Genomic DNA, 18,711 nt, shown 5'->3' on the forward strand with positions numbered 1-18,711 from the left:
TTGCCCGCTCGGCATGTTGTGCAAGAGTCTTGCCTGATTTGTTACTTTGGGGGTTACGCCAGTCTGTGTGTTTAGCATTAAGGTCACCGCCAATTATGAGAGGGCCATCGTGGTTAGTCAGCACGTCCAAATCTTTTGGTTTGAGTGTAGCGCCCGGGCTTTTGTATACCGCAGTTACCTGGCCGATGTTGTTTGCGAGTTTTATGTTAATCGAGGTCGAGTCAAGCTCGGTTTGGATATTCACGTGTTGATGTACAATGCCACGACGGATGAGCACTGCGGTTCCGCCGTTCGGTGGGTTTCTTGGCCGTGGTTGTCGATCTGAGCGGTAAGTGTGAAAATTTGGGATTTTGAGCGGTGTTTTGGGGTCGAGGTGGGTTTCTCCAAGCAGGGTAATGTTAACGTTGTGCATTTTTATGAATGTTGTCAGTTTTGATATTATTATGTTCTGATATATATATAATTTCATCGGCGGCGGAATGCCGGTATATATACCCATTACCGTACTGACTAGTAAACGCTTTGTGTATTCGGTTTAGCTGGCGTCTGGTTGCGTCTACGTTTCCGGTGATAACTTCTCTCCCCTTGTTTCGATTAGGTCTTGGGAGGTGTCGATGGATGGGTATTTTTATCTCCTATCCGATGATCTCACCCTTGATCTCGTTACTTTTTGTCTTTGTCCTCATTTTCCTCTTTTTCTCTCCTTCAGACTGTCTCGTATCTTCTGTCTTATGTTGGTGGTAGTGTTTTCCTCTTTCGGTGAACTTTGTATCTCTGGATAGGTATTTTCCTTCCTTATCCATTGATACCATTGTAAATTGTATTTTGGTTATTGTTTTAATTGTTTTATTAATAACGTCCTGTGATTGGTCGTTATTTGTCCATGTTATTTGTTGGTCCTGAGAAGGACCGTTTTAATTATATGTACGTGTAATAAATGTTCTGTAACACTATAGTTTTAGTTTCAATCTGGACTAAAACAAAATGATGCAATATCTCCTATACTGTTCAATCTGGCGCTCGAAAAAGTATATAGAGATATATCAGTGACTTACAAAATAGAGCTGAATGGCAAAAATGTTCTTTTTTTATCTTTTCGTACAAAAAAAGTATGAAAATTGTAATTTAAAGCTAAGTTGTAATATATCTTAGAAAGATAGAGATAGTCGTCGCAGTATGTCTTCAAAAATAATTTGATACACACAACGTATTCAGAAATACAATGTTAGGTAATGAAAAACAGCGAATCAAATGTCTGTTATTAATAATATCATTTGAAAACACTATACTCTGATAGGTATATTTTAATTTTAGTCCATGTTGAGTTTAATCACGTGTTTGAATTGTTAATGCATAACATTAATTGACGTTATAATCATCTAAACTGAATTTCAAAAGCATGTTGCGTGCACCCGACTTACGGGAGATGGTGATAAGATAGAATGAAGGTAGAAACGTCAAATGATCAACAAATTTAGTATGGTTTGATGCATTATTTATTAAAATTGTAAAAATATAAAACGAGTTGAATTTAAATACTATTAGATTATTTAAATTAACAAAAAAAAACAGTGTCTTAGAAAATAAGTGATTGCTTGAATATTCTCTAAGTCCCATCATACGTCGTTAATGAAAATAATCTAAGTCAAAGAAAGCAAAAATAATGACTACCAAAATGGAGAGGTACAGGAGCGCGTACGTACAGTGGCTAGATTACGTTTGAATAATGGCCGCTCCCAGGGCTCTTATATAGTACTATCCGCTCTCTTACTAGATCCCAAGCAGACTGCGTCGTTGGTTCTCACGGTCCAGGGGCCATCTACAATTAGATGGTTGATTATTTTGCAGTGCGAGCACTGCCCTATGACTCAGGGTTTATAGATGTGTCTTTGGTCGATGCGGGGTATCCACGGCCGTCTTGTCACAGTGCCGGGATCTAATTCATAGAATCTACTATACTCCGAGGCGTTCTCACAGATATCTTACCGACTCGGGTTTTGTCATCTGGACATTGGCAGAAGCTTACGCTGCTGCTAACAATTATAGTATTGTTCCCCCAAGGTTTGTGTACAACGTTGACGTCATCACAACTATCTACGTATTACCATACTACACCAGATACTGAGTAGTATGACTATGTGTAGTGGCGGAGTAGAGGGGTCCGTACGTAGCAAGCATAAGAACCTGAACCAATTACAAACACTGTGTGTTTTAACTAATTTTGGATTTTCATCTGGTCATTCCAGAAGAGGAGAAGTAATAATATAACAATAAACATAAAGTATATTTACCAGTTTCTACTGCGAAAAAAAAAAGTGATATAGACTATTATTATATTACTAATTGCATATTTGAGAGGATTGTTAAAATAACTTTATTGTTTTGTGTGCTTCACGTTTAAAGGTTATGTGCTTTTATATTGTGGCATATGGAATCCAGCTTTTTTTCTATTATAATATCATAGAGACATTAAAAATGACGAAAATAAAATAGAATTTTTATTTTTAATACGACATTTTTGGAAAAGAATTTCTCATCTTAAAAATTAATTTAATGTAATGTAGTCTAATGTCTCTGACCGTTGATACTCATTAATTTTTATCTATATATGGACATTGAAGCCACTTTCTAAAGGAGAAAATGATTAAGATTTAAGGAGATCGATGGTGGACACTTTTGAAAGAGTTCGAAATAGGAAATTTTAAAATTGCATTCCAACGGGTCTTGTAAATGTGTGAGTATTATTTGATCTTTAGGTATGTGACTGTATGTAATAGAAATAGCGGAACGCTCCCGCACGCATAAGTACAAGTCACGGTTTCGATGATATTTCAGAAAACTTATCTCAATTCGTCATATAATGTCTTCTTGAGATATTCAACGTTGGAAATTCCAAAACTCCAGAATATCCAAACTAAATTTATTGGTGTGGTGGGGTGAGGGGATAAAGTTATGAATATCGGACTGACCGATTTTAAGTAGACATAATAACAAATTCAAATCTGTCTTAAAAATATAACTAACTATCAACTAATCACATAACTAACAAAAATAACTGTTATTTAATAATATAAAATACAAAACAATAATGTACCTTCGCTTCCTGGAAATAAAAATAAATATAATGAATTACTATAGAAATCTGTGTTTTAAAATGTCAATCATGGACTTAAATAATGTTTTTTCATAAATGTCATTGATTAAAAAAAAATTCCATAGCTTTAACATATTTTGGTCCTACGATCTACATTACAAGTTGCTATGTGCTCTTTGTATAGTTTATAATAAATTCCAATGGCAAAAATAGCATTAATTGATAGTATCACATAAAAGAATAATATAACAATTAACAACGAAATTCACAATGCAATAAAAACCAGGGCTTTGCACCGGAATAATTTTTTTCGGATTTCGGGTTTCGGGTGTTGAAAGAAATTTCGGGTTAATGAATTCGGGTGTTACGGGTTAATTCACTTTTCTGGTTACGGTTAGATGAAAATTTATTCGGGTTAATTAAGGTTAATTCGGGTATTAAAAAAAAAAAAAAAAACTATGTTGTTTATCAATTAATATGAGATTTTCAATTCTAATTTTATATAGTAATCTGATTTTATATTTAAAGTAAACATAATGAAAAATATTAAAAAAATTAATATTAAATATTAATACTTATTATTTATTAGTTTATTATTTATTACTTAGTACTTACTCAGTCCTTTTTTTACGGAAGAAAGTTGTAGCTTATAACATATTATTTTAATTTTTAACTAAACATAATATTTTCGTTATACTTATTTTTGATTAAGAATGTTCGACCACACAATTACTATTGTCTATTATTGAATATTGTGAAATAAAATAAAACAATCATTTAGCATCAAGGTATTTTTTAATTTTTAATTAATTATTGTTAATTACAAAAAAAAAAAATGAGTTATCCGTTACACACTTACACTACTATCATCTTATCTTCTTAGTCTCGTTAGTTGCAAAAAATACATACAAATTGATATGGCACTTAATTTTCAATAATTCGTGTTTCCAGTAAACCCAAATGGAAATTCGGGTTTCGGATTATTTGGGTGTTAATTTTTTCAATGGGTTTTGTATATACGGGTTTTGGGTTAAGCTAATTATTTGGGTTAATTCGGGTTTCGGGTTACGTTTGGGTGCAAAGCTCTGATAATAGCCAAAAAACTACTTACTATTGAATAGACCTAGATGAAAAAAAAAAAAATAAGTGTGTTTTAGTTTTTATTTTTTTTTATTAATAATTATAATAAAACTTATTAAGTATAATATTAAAAAAATTTCATGTTTTTTAACCAAAAAAAAAAAATGTTTATAGCAATAACTTTCAATAAAAATTAATGAAAATCAAAAATCATTTATTTATTGAAAAAGAGTCAAACTACTTTGAAAATGTAATGGTGTATAAATGCAAATATAAACATTCGGTGAACATTTTATGTATCTATATTCTACGGTTATAATTTAATTTTTAGAAAAACACCAAAAATCACAATCTGCAATTTTGGCAAAAACTGGTTTTGCGTAAAAATCTCCGTAAAAATATCCGTTTTTGCTTCATTCATCTGTCTTCTTATAATTTAAAAATAAAAGACATTTAACTTACTAATATCAACTATAAAAAAATTAGACATAATAATTATATTGACACCATTGTAACTATTATAGTTTTGAGACAGAATACAAAACCATATCTTAATTATTATAGCTATGTCACTCTATAACACTATTGGTTCAGATTTTTTTACTAACTTTCCCAATATTTTGTAACCATTTTGTAATGGAATGTAACTACAGTATAGGATAACATAAATTGTAACTTATAAGGATGTTAAGAATTTATATTATTGTTGATAACCTTATATTTATATTATAAATGTGTTTTGTTTTGTTTATGAAATAAAGTTTATATTGGAACATTGGTGAAATGTGTATGAGCGTAAAATGTCAGACGTGCATATCGGGTCACTACGATATCCCTATATAAATAGTGATCGGTACTACGAATTATTACACACTTTAAAATTTATTTACATCCAACACATTCACAAGACTCACACTGAAATATATAATTCCTAGTTTTTACTCCTTAAAATGGTTTACTCTCTAGCCGCTTAACTATTATAATTGCCGATTATTCGATCAAACGGTATTTCCTGATCTGTTCACTCTTGAGTATAGGTTATAACGGATCATGCCACCTTCACCGAATTCCAATTCACCGATATCTCAGTTTGCAACACATATATGTGTTATTAAATCTGTACATTTATTTATTTTTATGGTGAAATTTCATAGGCTCGAAATCATCACCTTTTTTCTTTAATCTTACAGTCGTTTTTCATTATTCTGACGACACTTTTCTCTGAGTGTATGCTGGTCTTATACAATTTTTAATAATATTCCAAATTCTCCAATAAATGGCAAGGGTGAATGTAAGTTCCTAAACATATTTTATGCGATGGTACAAATGTCTTAAAAAAAATATTGAACGTAATCGTATTGATTAATTTTGTTTGTTGTGTTGTAGGTAATCCAAAATGTTGAAACAATACTCAACTTAACTCAATTTACTACATAAGAAAAATTTTCCAACGTACATTATTTGGTGCGTAATTATTTTATCTGTATTGTATCATTTTTATCAATGATGAAAAGTCGTATAATATATTAAACTAAAAAGTCAGCTTTATAGGAGCTATCATCATATTATACTACAGGCCCAACACATTAGTTGAATCAGTCGCAATTATATTATCTCACTTATTTGGACCTGTAAAACTGATATGACAATTATAATGTTAGCACCAACAACAGCTCAATGTTTAAAAAGTTTTTCCAGACTAACACCAATACTAAAAAGAGCTGATTTTAATTAATTTCTTTGATTTTTTGCATAACACAAATTAGAGACTAAAAGCAATCAATTGTATATTTTTATAATATCATTTTTATAGGGATTATATTGATTTAATATAGCATATTATTGGCGTAACAACCTGTCTTTGTCGACACACCCTAATACACTTATTATTAAACTGTTACAGAAGTATAGCAAATTGTATTCTATACATTAATTGATAACTTAATAAACAAAAAAACACAATGAACCTACTTATTTTGTTTACTAAACAAAAAAAAAAAAATCAATTAATTACAATAATAAATAAGTACATAATCTGTTTTATATTTAATAAATCATTGACATTAAAAACAGTTTTTTGGTAAACACTTATTTTAATATAAAGATTTAATTTAAATGTTTTAATCGGCAAACTTTTAAATGTTTTGATTTAATAAATAAAATAATTTTAAATTGGTTTTCTAAAATAAATTTGAAGAGTTTTTGGAAATGTATGAATTTTCTTTCATTAGAAAAGCTTATATTATTCATTTTACAACATTACTTTGATGGTATGTGTGTATTAGAGAAATGTATATATGGGCATGATATATGATACTTAAAATTGAATTAAATTATTGAGTTTAAAATACATACTGTTTCCTTTTTTTTTGATATCTTCTCTGTCGCCTGAAATGCAATTATAGTTATGTATTCTACTATTATGCTACCTAGTATTATACCGACTACCAGCGACCAGTTTTAGTTTCACTTTTTAGAATGTCCTCTAAATTTTCTGGTTATGGGTTGTGGTTTAAGAACGGATTTTCAATTTTCTTATTTTGATTTTCGTTTCAAAAAAGTTTTTCAATTTTTTCGGTTTCAAGAACGGTTTGAAAATTGTTGCTTTTGATTTTTGAAAGTTTTTTTAAATTTAAATTTTAGTTTCCAGTTATATAAACCCGCTTTTTATTATCTATTATTTATTAAGGCTGTGCCTAAAACTCTAAAATAATTCCAATTTGAGGATACACACTTTTTGTGTTGCCTCCGTCTGACACAAGTACAATATAGAACATTTACGTTCAGCAGAATCAACTTCCTGTTGTTTGCTACATAAAAAAAATTTGTAATTTGTAATTTGCTGTTCTAAAAGTAGAACAGCTTGAATTTACCTTTATGATTATAAAATCAATGAGTATAAATCTATAAATATATTTAAAATACCAAATATACTTCAAAAAAAGAAGGTAATAACAATACAATTAACATACCCCGAAAATCAGTAAAATTGATTAGAAGATCTATAACATTTTAAAATTTTATACAACTTTGAATCAGTATAACAAAAACAAACAATTAATTATTTTAATGGTTAATTTATCTCTAATTATCCAATAATGGGCCACTATATATTATTAAAGACTAATAGCTTTAAATTTATTTATTATACTTAATATTTCAGTAATTATTTTTCATTAGGGAGTCTGGAATCGGTCTAACAAACTGGCGCTGCCACGGTGTATTAAATATAAAATAACTATATAGATATTAACTACCTAGTATATATTAATCATGGTGTATTGGTGTTAAAGGATTTGTCTAAGACAATAAATTAATAATTTGTTATAAATAATTATAAACTAACGAATCTTGAAAGACTAATTAACAAAAAAAAAATCCTCATTTCATTTCCCCGATAGAAATTCCCAGAAAATTATTTTCGATTAGGCACCTATGGCAAAATGTAATACATAAGTATATTATAATTTATAATACACTTTTATTGTACTAATTTTACAGTTATATATAAACATGATAAATTGGGCGTCAGACGTTTCCTTCAAAATACTCGAATTCGCCAAATATATATCTATATACCTGTTTTAATTACAGTTTGAGAACCATTTAGAGTTACCCAGGGGCCAACATGAGGAGGCGGTTTTCATTGACCCCCAAAAAATTGTTTGACTTAATTTTCAGATTTAATTTCAAAAATTTAAAATTTAAATCTGATATTATTAATATAAAATCTTCACATATACTGTAGATATATCTAAACGTGATATAGGTTTTATAGATTTATATTTATTTATATTATGTAGATATTTCTATGTTTAATATCAATTATCTCTTTATGATATCTTCAATATTAAATCGTTTATCGACATAGGTACATCGATGGTCGATAGCACTGCAGACAAAGGTTTCTCAAACTACATCTCAATAATATATAGGTAGAAATAGATATGGTGGAAATGAAAATCGAACATTTTTTATTTTGGCGGAAATGATAATTGGCGGAAACAAAAATCGAGTTTTTTGGCGGAAACGATGACTGCCCAATAACTTCACTTTAAAATAGAAATAAGCGTCAGTCAAAAGAGTTTCGGAATTTCATAAATGGACAATTATTAGGATGATGGTCATTAATTTCATGCAAACACAATTTAAGAATACACGATATAAATTATAATTCGTCATCATTTTAATTATTTTATTTATGCAGAATAACATAAATATTTTAAGTTAGGAATTATTTGTTCATTAATTATTAATTTAAAATATTACCTTTACATACAGCTAAAAATATAACAATACATTTTTATTAGTCCATTTTGTCTATTTACTAAAAATGACGACAAAATAATTGTCATATAATAATAAATTATACAAAAATATCTGTCTGAATTTTTTCCATACCAAGTTATACATCACTAGCTAGTACTTCATTCAATAACATTTTTAAACATTTTATAAATTATGTTCTAAGCCTAGGTATATGGAAATATATGTCAATAACAAAAATATGTCTAAAAAGTAATTGTACCTTTGAGTTATACAATTAGCAATAATACAATAAATAATAATATATTGGTATAGGTACTACAGATGGATGTACTCAAATTAAATTTCACAAATTTAACATACAGAAAATTTAATATTTCCTCTTAAATCAAGAAAAAATATTCAATTTTCAAAATGTCTGTAGGTATAACAATATCATTACTCACATCATAATATTCTACACAATTAAAATGTAATAAATGACATACATTTTGTTTTTCTCTAAAGTTGTAACAACATAATAATAAAGAGTTTCAGTTATTAAATCAATTCTAAAATAATTTACAAACACTGATTATAAATATAAACTGAATAGTACATAATCATACAAATATAATCATACCACATACTATTATATCAATAAATTATTTCATACTTCGCAACAATACTATATTAGGATCTGTATCAGCAGTTGTTTTATGTTCAGGATCTATGTCATCAGATTTTTCATCAGATTTTTCATCAGATTTTTCATCTTTAGGATCTAGAACTGAATTAACTGTTATGACCCAAATTGAAACAGTTAAAATTGTAAATGTTATTAAGCTACACTTATAAAAAATCATTTTGATTTAATATAAGAAAATAATAAAAATAATGAGAACGTTGAAGAATGAATGATATAAAACGATATATCTCGATTTATTTTATATGCGATGTGATCCTAGTCCATACCCATTCAGCATAAAATAACTAATGTTCGCAATAATTTTTTTTTCATTTATCATGCAAGACAACAATATTATTTTCCATTTGTCGACAAACGTTATTCCTGTTATATTGATTTCTTTTGTTTTAACGTCTGAGTAAATAGTGTGTATTTATCATTAAATGCTCTACATGACTCGATACAGTGCCTTAGATATAGAATTAATAAAGGGGGCCCCGGTTGGGTTCATAATTTTTAGAAAAATTATTTAAAATATTTGGTTTAAATATATCTCATATTCTCTTTCTTGAATTGTGATAGCCCGTCTAGGTAGAATTCAAATCAAATCTAAGAAGATTGACGCTGAGCATAACGCTAATAAAGGTCCTTAACAACATATACAATAACTCATTTAAAACTATTTTTTGTTTCCTAGAATTTCAAAATAACTGAACTTTTGACATTAAATTTACCTATACGAATAGATTAACAATCACCAATTTGGAGTCAAAAACTCGATGGTACAAAGCCAGGTGCTGGTTCACCGTCAAATTAGCACCCATCTGAAGAAATTGAATTATGAGACTTTTATGGAGGTATACTAATGTTTAATGAGGATTACAAATGTTAAACACAATCGTACGAAAAAAAAAAACAGTGTCTTTATTTTTTTTGTGTGTTTTGATAACTGTGAGAAAAATGGTAAGTATGAAAGTATGAAAATTATCTATGGCATTCGTAGAAATTGATATGTGAGTATTTTGAAAAAATTTCAAGTACCTGTTTATGTTTATTATTTTTTGAAAAACAACCAAATAAAAAGTTCATTTTATTAGAAATTGCTATGCATAAAAACAGACATTAACTATATTTTGAGTAAAAATAACTAACAATTTGTATGTGTGAGTAACGGTAGTTGGTATACTCGGTAGTCGGTATCGTAACATATTACGTCATTATAAGGGTGGGTTTCCACTAGATATGTGTAGGTGAATAAAAATACTTTTCTGTGATTGGTTGGTATACATGGAAAGCTCTTGGTATACCAGAGTGTTTTACGTTCTTACCACAGGCTTGACCATGATACCATGAAGTTGGATCCAATTTACTTTTCACGTGCACACGGCTCTATATTGATAACAATATTGATAGCATAAGAATATATGAGGTAAATAATATGTTACCAATCTTAACCGATCTAACCCATATTAACCGATGGGAAATATTTGTGAGACCGTTCATAGCGAATGTATGTAGAGGAACCCCTCCTTAACGTTTTATGTTAGCTGACAAATTGTCACGGTAACTGGTAACCGATAACCGGAAATACTAATAGGTTTATAATAACGGTAATTGATTATATGGGTTCCCCCCAAAAAAAATGAATAACAAATGATAAATCTACTAACGTTATTTAATACATCCTGTCCAATATTCTCAAAATTTTCAACGTTAAAAAAATTGCACTAATTGTTTTTTTTCTGATAAAACCAGTTTTATACAATGTTACAAGTGCGGGCTACTCGATATTATTCCTCTAAAACATAGGTCCTTAACCGGGGGTCCGTAGATGATTACTCGGGGGTCCACGGAGTAGCTGTGAATTTTTTTTTTAAAAAGCCAAAACTAAAATTGTTTCGATAGTGTTTTTAAGATAACAATAAAAATGTCTTACCCGCATTCTGCAATATGAAAAATAATTTAGATTACGATAATCTTATATTATGTCATATAAAATATCAAGTTATCGGAATCGTAAAATAATATACGGGAATATAAAAATACAATCTAACGAGCATTTCAATTGAACATGAAAACCCAATACCCATCACTTCAGTTGACCCGTCGCCGTCGCGTTGTGCATTGTCCGTCTCAACCGTTATAATATTCACTCTAGTTTTCACACCATTTTATTTTTATATTTTTGACATTTTAATAATTATTACAATGTCGAAAGAAAGAAAGTACGATGACTCTTATACGTCGTTTAGTTATACATCTATTACCGAACGCGATGGTATACAAAAACCACAATGTTTTATCTGCGGAAAAAACTTGCAAATGGCAGCATGAAACCAACAAACCTTAAAGAACATCTTGCTTCGGTACATCCTCAGCATGCGTCAGATAGTCTGGAAGTATTTCAAATAAAAAAGCACGTTTTGAAAAAACCGGTACATTACCCAAACTTGGATTTGTACCTCCGCAAAAACCGTGTCTCGAAGCATCATACAAAGTAGCTTACCGCATAGTCAGAAGTAAACAACCACATACAATTGGCGAGTCACTAATAAAACCATGTGCATTAGAAATGGTAGAATTAGTATGTGGTTTGGAACAACGAAAAAAAATTGAAGCTATACCTTTATCAAATGATATTACTATCAACTCTAGGATTCCTGATATGTCCACTAACATTTTGGAACAAGTAATTCGGGAATTAGATTCAACTCCTTTTCCATTCAGTATGCAGTTGGACGAAAGTACAGATATCTCTCAATGCAGCCAATTATTAGTTTTTGTACGTTACATATATTCTGGAACTAGTAAAGAAGAATTTTTATTTTGTCAACCACTTTTGAAAACTACAAGGGCAATTGACGTGTTTGAAATGATTGCTAATTTTTTTTCTAAACATAAATTAAATTATAAAAAAAAACTCGGTTCGCTGTGCACTGATGGTGCTCCTTCAATGCTTGGTAAATCATCCGGTTTCACAGTGTTGATAAAGAAGGAAATTCCCGATATCATCATCACTCATTGTTTTCTTCATCGGCACGCTTTGGCATCAAAAACTCTACCAACCAATTTAAAAGAAGTTATGACGACTGCAGTCAAAGTTGTAAATTTCATCAGAGCTAGAGCCTTACATCACCGAATTTTCAAAATTTTATGTCAAGAAATGGGATCTGAACACGAAGTTCTTCTTTATTACACAGAAGTGCGTTGACTTTCCAGAGGACAAGTTATGAAACGTTTGTATGAACTTTGAGAAGAAATTTCTTATTTTTTAATAGAAAGGCAAAGCTCACTCTCAAAATATTTTGATAGTATTGAGTTCTTTCATGGATTGGCCTATTTAACAGACATGTTTAGTCATTTGAACGAAGTAAATATATCGATTTAAGGAAAATAAGTAACAATTATGGACGCGTCCGAAAAAATAAACGCATTTGTTAGTCAAATTTCTCTGTGGAAAAGAAGACTTCAATTGGAAAATTTACCGAACTTTCCAACACTTGAACAGGCGCTATCAAAAAATAATATTGCTTTGTCCAGTTCCATGAAAGCGCAAATTTGTGAACATCTTGATGTGCTCGAAAATTCATTTGGCAATTATTTCGATTTTACATTTTCGAAATCAGGTTACGCAATTCTTTCCTCGTGGAGTTAAATACAATTGATGATTCAGATCTCGTTAAAGATGAACTAATTGATTTAAGATCAAAAGAAATGGCACGCCACGACTTTCAAACAAAAAATCTAATCGAATTTTGGTGTTCGTTGACGATGGCTTATCCACGAGTTGTATCCAGGGCAATGGAATTTTTGATTCCATTCGCTACTACCTATCTTTGTGAGTCTGGATTTTCCACAATGGTCACAATTAAAACTAAAGCAAGAAATCGATTGGACATTAAGGACGATATGTGCGTTGCTCTGTCCAATACGGTCCCAGATTTCAAGGCAATATTGCAATCAAAACAACAACAAATGTCAGATTATAAATTGTATTTGACTATAAGAAAGTGATTATTCATAATAATCTAATATAGATTTCGTTGTTAGTAGTATTATGTATTAAATTTATCATTAAAAAATAATTAAAATAAAAATTTCATTTTTACATTTATTTAAATATATATTTTTTTTTAGTGGGGGGTCCGTTATTATATTGTATACTTTCAAAGGGGTCCATGGGCCAGAAAAGGTTAAGAATCTATGCTCTAAAACAAAATCTATATGAACCATAAATGTGAAAATATCAGTCAGAAACCTAAAACGTGTATCCTGACCAAAAACATATTTTGTTAAAAATATTATGACCACGTAGATAATCTTATGAGAAACCTTGTTATTCACTATCAAACGTTTTCAATCAGAAATAAAAAATGTTACATCTAAATTAAAAAAAAAATAAAGTAGGGGACTTAAATTATTTAAGCAGTGTATAAGTACTAAGTAGATAGAAGCATACCACTTCAATCCACTTATCTATGCTTTAAAAACTGAATATGTTGGTAGTATAAACGTTCAAATTTCAATATTGATATTGTATGTAGTTCAACAAAAAAATATTCTGTTTCGGAAAATGAAATAAGCAATGTACATTCATTGTTTATTCAGTAACAATAAACATGTGGCAGAGACTATACGCATTTTCAAACATATTATGAATAATTGTTATAATACGTGGCCTTATATGGTAGGTTGAAATAATTAAAAAAAAATTAAAAAAACAACCTGTGTGTGACAATATGCGCACGCCAGAAGTGAATACGGGAATGGTAGAGGCAGAAATGGTTTAATTGTTCGATAAAATACAAACTTAACAAATTATTATATTAATATATTATATTTTGATGTGCGGTAGAAACATCGTTACCATATACCATACTTAGTCGTGTTCAACCATACAGATATATCTGTAGGGATATCGCTATATTGACTTAATTTTGTTAACTCCACCCGTTTTTTTTTTTTATTTTAAAATTTTGAATTTGTAGTTGTCTTGACTAATATACTTACTTATATTTTTTTAAGAACTTTTGCAGTAACTGCATACCATCTACTTAAAACATCACGAGTCACCACTGCGTATGAACCAAAAAAACATTTTACCCGTGAGCCGCCACTTTATATTCCAATCAAAGTTAAATTCTCATTGTAGTATATACTTTGGTCGTTTGTATTGACACAAACAGATTTTGCCTATTGTGATGATCTATTATTTTGTCAATGTTTTTAATTTATTCTTAAAAAAATATAGGTATTTTATTATTAATGATTGTATTATGGTTTGGCTTTTCATGGTTTGTCATGATATCACACTTATTACCCAATTATATGTAACCACTTCTGTAACTAGTATGTTCACAGAATAGATGGAATCAGAATAGAAACTCTCCAAAAATGTACATGGGCTCTTATGGCAGGCACGGTATTTTGACCTAAAGTGCCACCAGTGTTACCAAAAAGTACAGTAAAAAAAATATTGTATATAATTTTATTATTTCGACCGAAATATTGGCAGTTGATTTGAAATTTTGTAATTAATGATATATATTTTCAATGAATATTGTATATTTCATCAATAAGAGTAATAATATACTAATATTTATATCAAATATTTCATTAATATTATAATATGAAACTAATATGAAACCTAACTGCAGGTTTATGTATGGCAGTCAATGCGATCTACAGATATGATTGTCGATCTTCCGATAAAAGTGATTTCCTTTTCGCGGTAATTGTCTTCATAGAAATATCTGTGGTATTTTTTTTGTACTCCCTAAACAAATTAAATTACTACAGACAAATATAGTATAATGTATATTTGTATAGTTACTTCAATGTAGTTTGTGATGTAATTGAGTGCGCATGTCGTTTCTTTAGAGAATTATTTACTTTTACATATTTTTATATTTAAACGAGAATTATTTTAATGATATTTACAAAACTAGAGGGGTTAGGTATGTAGAATATTGAAATTGGATACAATATTATGTGTTAAGGTGGGCGAGTTATGAAAACACAAGAAAAGTTATAGAAGTTAATAAACAAAATTACCTTTTTAGTTTTTAATTAGTTATCTTTACCTAATGCCCGCTTTTACATATAAACCATAGACCTTTTTAATATAAAATAAATAAATAAGTTTGATACCTGTAATACAACCACAATCACATCGTTTGACAAACACAATTATTTGCAAGTATTAAAATAGTTTAAATAAATATATATTAAAAATATAAATTAATATAAATAAAACGGTTGCTCAGAGTGGTCTTTTGCGACATAAATCAGAAAATAAAAATAATTTAGTTATATGGCTACACTGGTGGCACTTCAGTTCTTATCATGGTTTTTGGAGAGTGTCCATTCTGATTTCAACTATTCTGTGTTATGTTCATCGATCACAATTAAATACATGGAATGTCCTATCGGTAATCTGATAGCCTACATTATATAAACAATTTAGCTTAACATTTAGGTCAGCAATGGTTGTCAACGCGCGTCATAACGTGAGGATTTGACACAGCCTAAAAAGGTCCGCTGTCGGCCACGAGTCCAGGGGAATACTAGACTCGTGACCTACAAGCCGCGCAGCGCATGTTGGACCTGAGGTCAAGTTGGTGGAACTTGGAGGTTTGAGTTTAAATGCTCAAGTTTAAAATTAATTGACTTGAAACAATTAATATAATATATTAAATAGGGAGATATGAGGTTATGCTTTGGAAAATGACAAAATAATAAGATTGAAGTTTAAAGTAATCATGGTTGTGTATTTTATATAGTGCAAGAATTTACATATAAATAAATAAATTGAGTTATAGTGAATGTTGGATATCTTGCTGACATGCCTATATATTTAGCCATGAACAAAACGACGTTGAAATTTTATTATTTTTTTTTTTATATAATATAAGTGTACCAGTCTTAGAGAGTATAGAGACATAAAAAAAGGTATATTATGTTTTACCGTCAAATAAAGGTGTCCATAAGTTAATGGTGAACATCACAAGGACGTCCACGCTTGAGCCGACGGTGTGCGGACTTGTCACTTAGCTTGAAATATTGCGCAATTTTTGCTTGATTTATGGTTATTCGAAAAAGTTGATTAAAAGGAGTACGTACGTAATATATATGTCGCATCCACATACTGAAACCACTCATTTCATGAACTGGATATCCAGATAGTGAAATTTGTCCAGATCGTGAATTTTGACGAAAATACATTATATGGACATTACCTATTTTGTGTACTTTGTGTAATTGTTGTAAAACAAAATTGTTATGTTATGTAGTAATAAATAATTATATTATATCATAGTATAGTAAAGTATAGTCAATTATATTCAATAAATAATATCATATTACATTATTTTATTATTTTATTTTTCATAAACCATACGTACCTATATTATATTTTATAAACAACAGTGTAACTAAATTAAGTGTTATAAAAAAATCATGAATTTGACTATTATTATAATATTTAACTACCTATATTTCTCTATTGTTTTATTAACAAAATAATTAACTGATTAACTTAAACATACCTTAAACGGCTTAGCTTAAACTTTACCTATACATTTTTTCCTTATTATTTATTTTTCATGACGATTGATTATGACATCGACTGTTACATAGATGTCCATATAATGTATTTTCGTCAAAATGGACAAAATTTCACTAACTGGGTATCCCAGTTCATGAAATGAGTAGTTTCACTATGTGGATGCGACATATACATATTACATAATTACAATACATTCATAACAGAGAAAAAGTTTGATTAATAAGTTGCCTATGTAATATATATTATATAGGCAACCATATTATATTTTTTACATAAAAAAAAAAAAATTGTTACACAACAAAGTGTAAATAAGTACACTCAAGTAAATAAAAATTCTTAAAAAAAATGCATGAAATGCCTGCTTATAATAATAAAATAAATAAATAAGTTATTATATAATAAAAGAAACGTTTAAAAAAAACACTAAATAGTGTGCCTATGTAGGTTACCTAGATTGTGTTGTAGTTCTTTTAAAATATTACTTGGAAAATAAGATTTTTTATCTTAAATGTTTTATCATACATGTTAGGTTATATACCTATATACAAAGTGTATATTTTGTCATTGTATTTGTTGTTTTAATAATGATGAATAACATTGAATATTTGAATTTAAAAATGGGGAAAAGTAGATAGCCCTGCTCTGCTGCACAGTTGTAGTCGTGTGTATCTCGTCATTGAGTAGGCACTGTAATTGATGAATTGTTAAATTTGAATTCAGTAATAAATCATTGTATAGTATGACAAAAAATTATTTGAGCGAAGACAGTATAACTTTTTAGTAACTAAGGCTATACTAAATACAAAAATCTCAACAAATATTGGTAGGTATATGTTTTTTTGTATTTAATTTATATTAATTTAATAAAAACTTTTAATAATTATTAAGCAATTTGGAAAAATGCAAAACCACGGAAATCAATATTATACATATCATTTTTTCCAATGTTATCGCAGTGTTATTGGTTTTTTCGACGTAGGTACCCTGTTGATAACACTTTTTGTTCTTTGGTCAAAAAGCTTGATAATTTAATACAAAGTTGCTCGTGAGATTTTACACCCGTAAAAAAAACCCGTAAGTATACTTGAACAAAATACCTAGAATTTCCACAAGCTGCATTAATTAATTTTACACAAGCGTGTTGACATATTTATTAATAATATTATCAAATAAAAACCAAATATTATATAACATAATACACAATTTTATTCAAGTAAATCTACAGATACAATTTACATAATATACAATATACATTTTACATAATATACAATTTACATTTTATATAATATACAATTTACATTTTACATATTAACGCGGCGGCGGTACAGTAAATTAAACACGCGCGGAAAGGATGACACGAGCGCTTTAACAGTTGGTGGAAGGGGAGGGAGCGTTTGGTGCCCAAATTCTATCGTATAATAAAACCCTATTCGTCTGCACGGTCTATCGCACCACAACAGAACGTACGCCTGACAAACCGCTTCGTCCGGTTCCAAAGTGAACGGCGCGGACGTCTAGGTGTGACCGTTGTTACCGCCAGGTCCGTCCCCGCGTCACTGCGGTCACTGCTGCAGGTTACCGTAACCGTTACTCCGGCTTCTAGCAGTGGCAACGGCGATGAAACAGATAAGGGCGTCTCGATCCAGCAGTCATCTCCTGCAGTGGCAAGTGGCATCAATGCCAAGACAGGCGATTCAACTCGTGATGGCAAATCCGTCGAGACTGGAAACTCCGCGGACGTAACGAACGACAATCGAATTTCGGGAGCGTCGTCCGAAGAATTTTCACGCAAGTCCATATTAGGTAAGGACATATATCTCTTGATCACCGGCAAACTGTGGAAATCGCTGCTTTCCGACGGTTTCAGAATATTTGACCAGCGATCGCCGACAGCCTGTACCTGATGTTGGGCGTGATTAGCAACTTGATATCTGCAGACGACTTAATTCTTGTCTTGAACGGAAATATTCGACATAATGATATTTGATGCTGTAGGTACGTGGAATACAGTGGCGTACCTAGATCATTCTTACGGGG

The 18,711-nt window shown here is 29.8% G+C and overlaps 2 protein-coding genes across 2 annotated transcripts; one reads left to right on the forward strand and one right to left on the reverse strand.

Annotated features, from left to right (window-relative positions):
- Positions 1-6,461: 6,461 nt before the first annotated feature.
- Positions 6,462-9,423, reverse strand: LOC107882999. Its single transcript, XM_029488749.1, has 4 exons — positions 9,096-9,423; positions 8,444-8,455; positions 7,147-7,176; positions 6,462-6,562 (listed from the first exon to the last, which is right to left on the reverse strand). Exons 1-4 carry the CDS (start codon positions 9,283-9,285, stop codon positions 6,492-6,494), a joined length of 303 nt encoding a protein of 100 aa, XP_029344609.1. The 5' UTR covers positions 9,286-9,423; the 3' UTR covers positions 6,462-6,491.
- Positions 9,424-11,679: 2,256 nt separating this feature from the next.
- On the forward strand, positions 11,680-13,121 carry LOC103308572 (protein ZBED8-like). Its single transcript, XM_008182202.1, has 2 exons — positions 11,680-11,972; positions 12,734-13,121. The coding sequence occupies exons 1-2, from the start codon at positions 11,680-11,682 to the stop codon at positions 13,119-13,121; spliced, it is 681 nt and encodes a 226-aa protein (XP_008180424.1).
- Positions 13,122-18,711: the final 5,590 nt, after the last annotated feature.

This window comes from Acyrthosiphon pisum, chromosome A1 (genome assembly GCF_005508785.2).
Source record: "Acyrthosiphon pisum isolate AL4f chromosome A1, pea_aphid_22Mar2018_4r6ur, whole genome shotgun sequence".
Taxonomy (NCBI): domain Eukaryota; kingdom Metazoa; phylum Arthropoda; class Insecta; order Hemiptera; family Aphididae; genus Acyrthosiphon; species Acyrthosiphon pisum.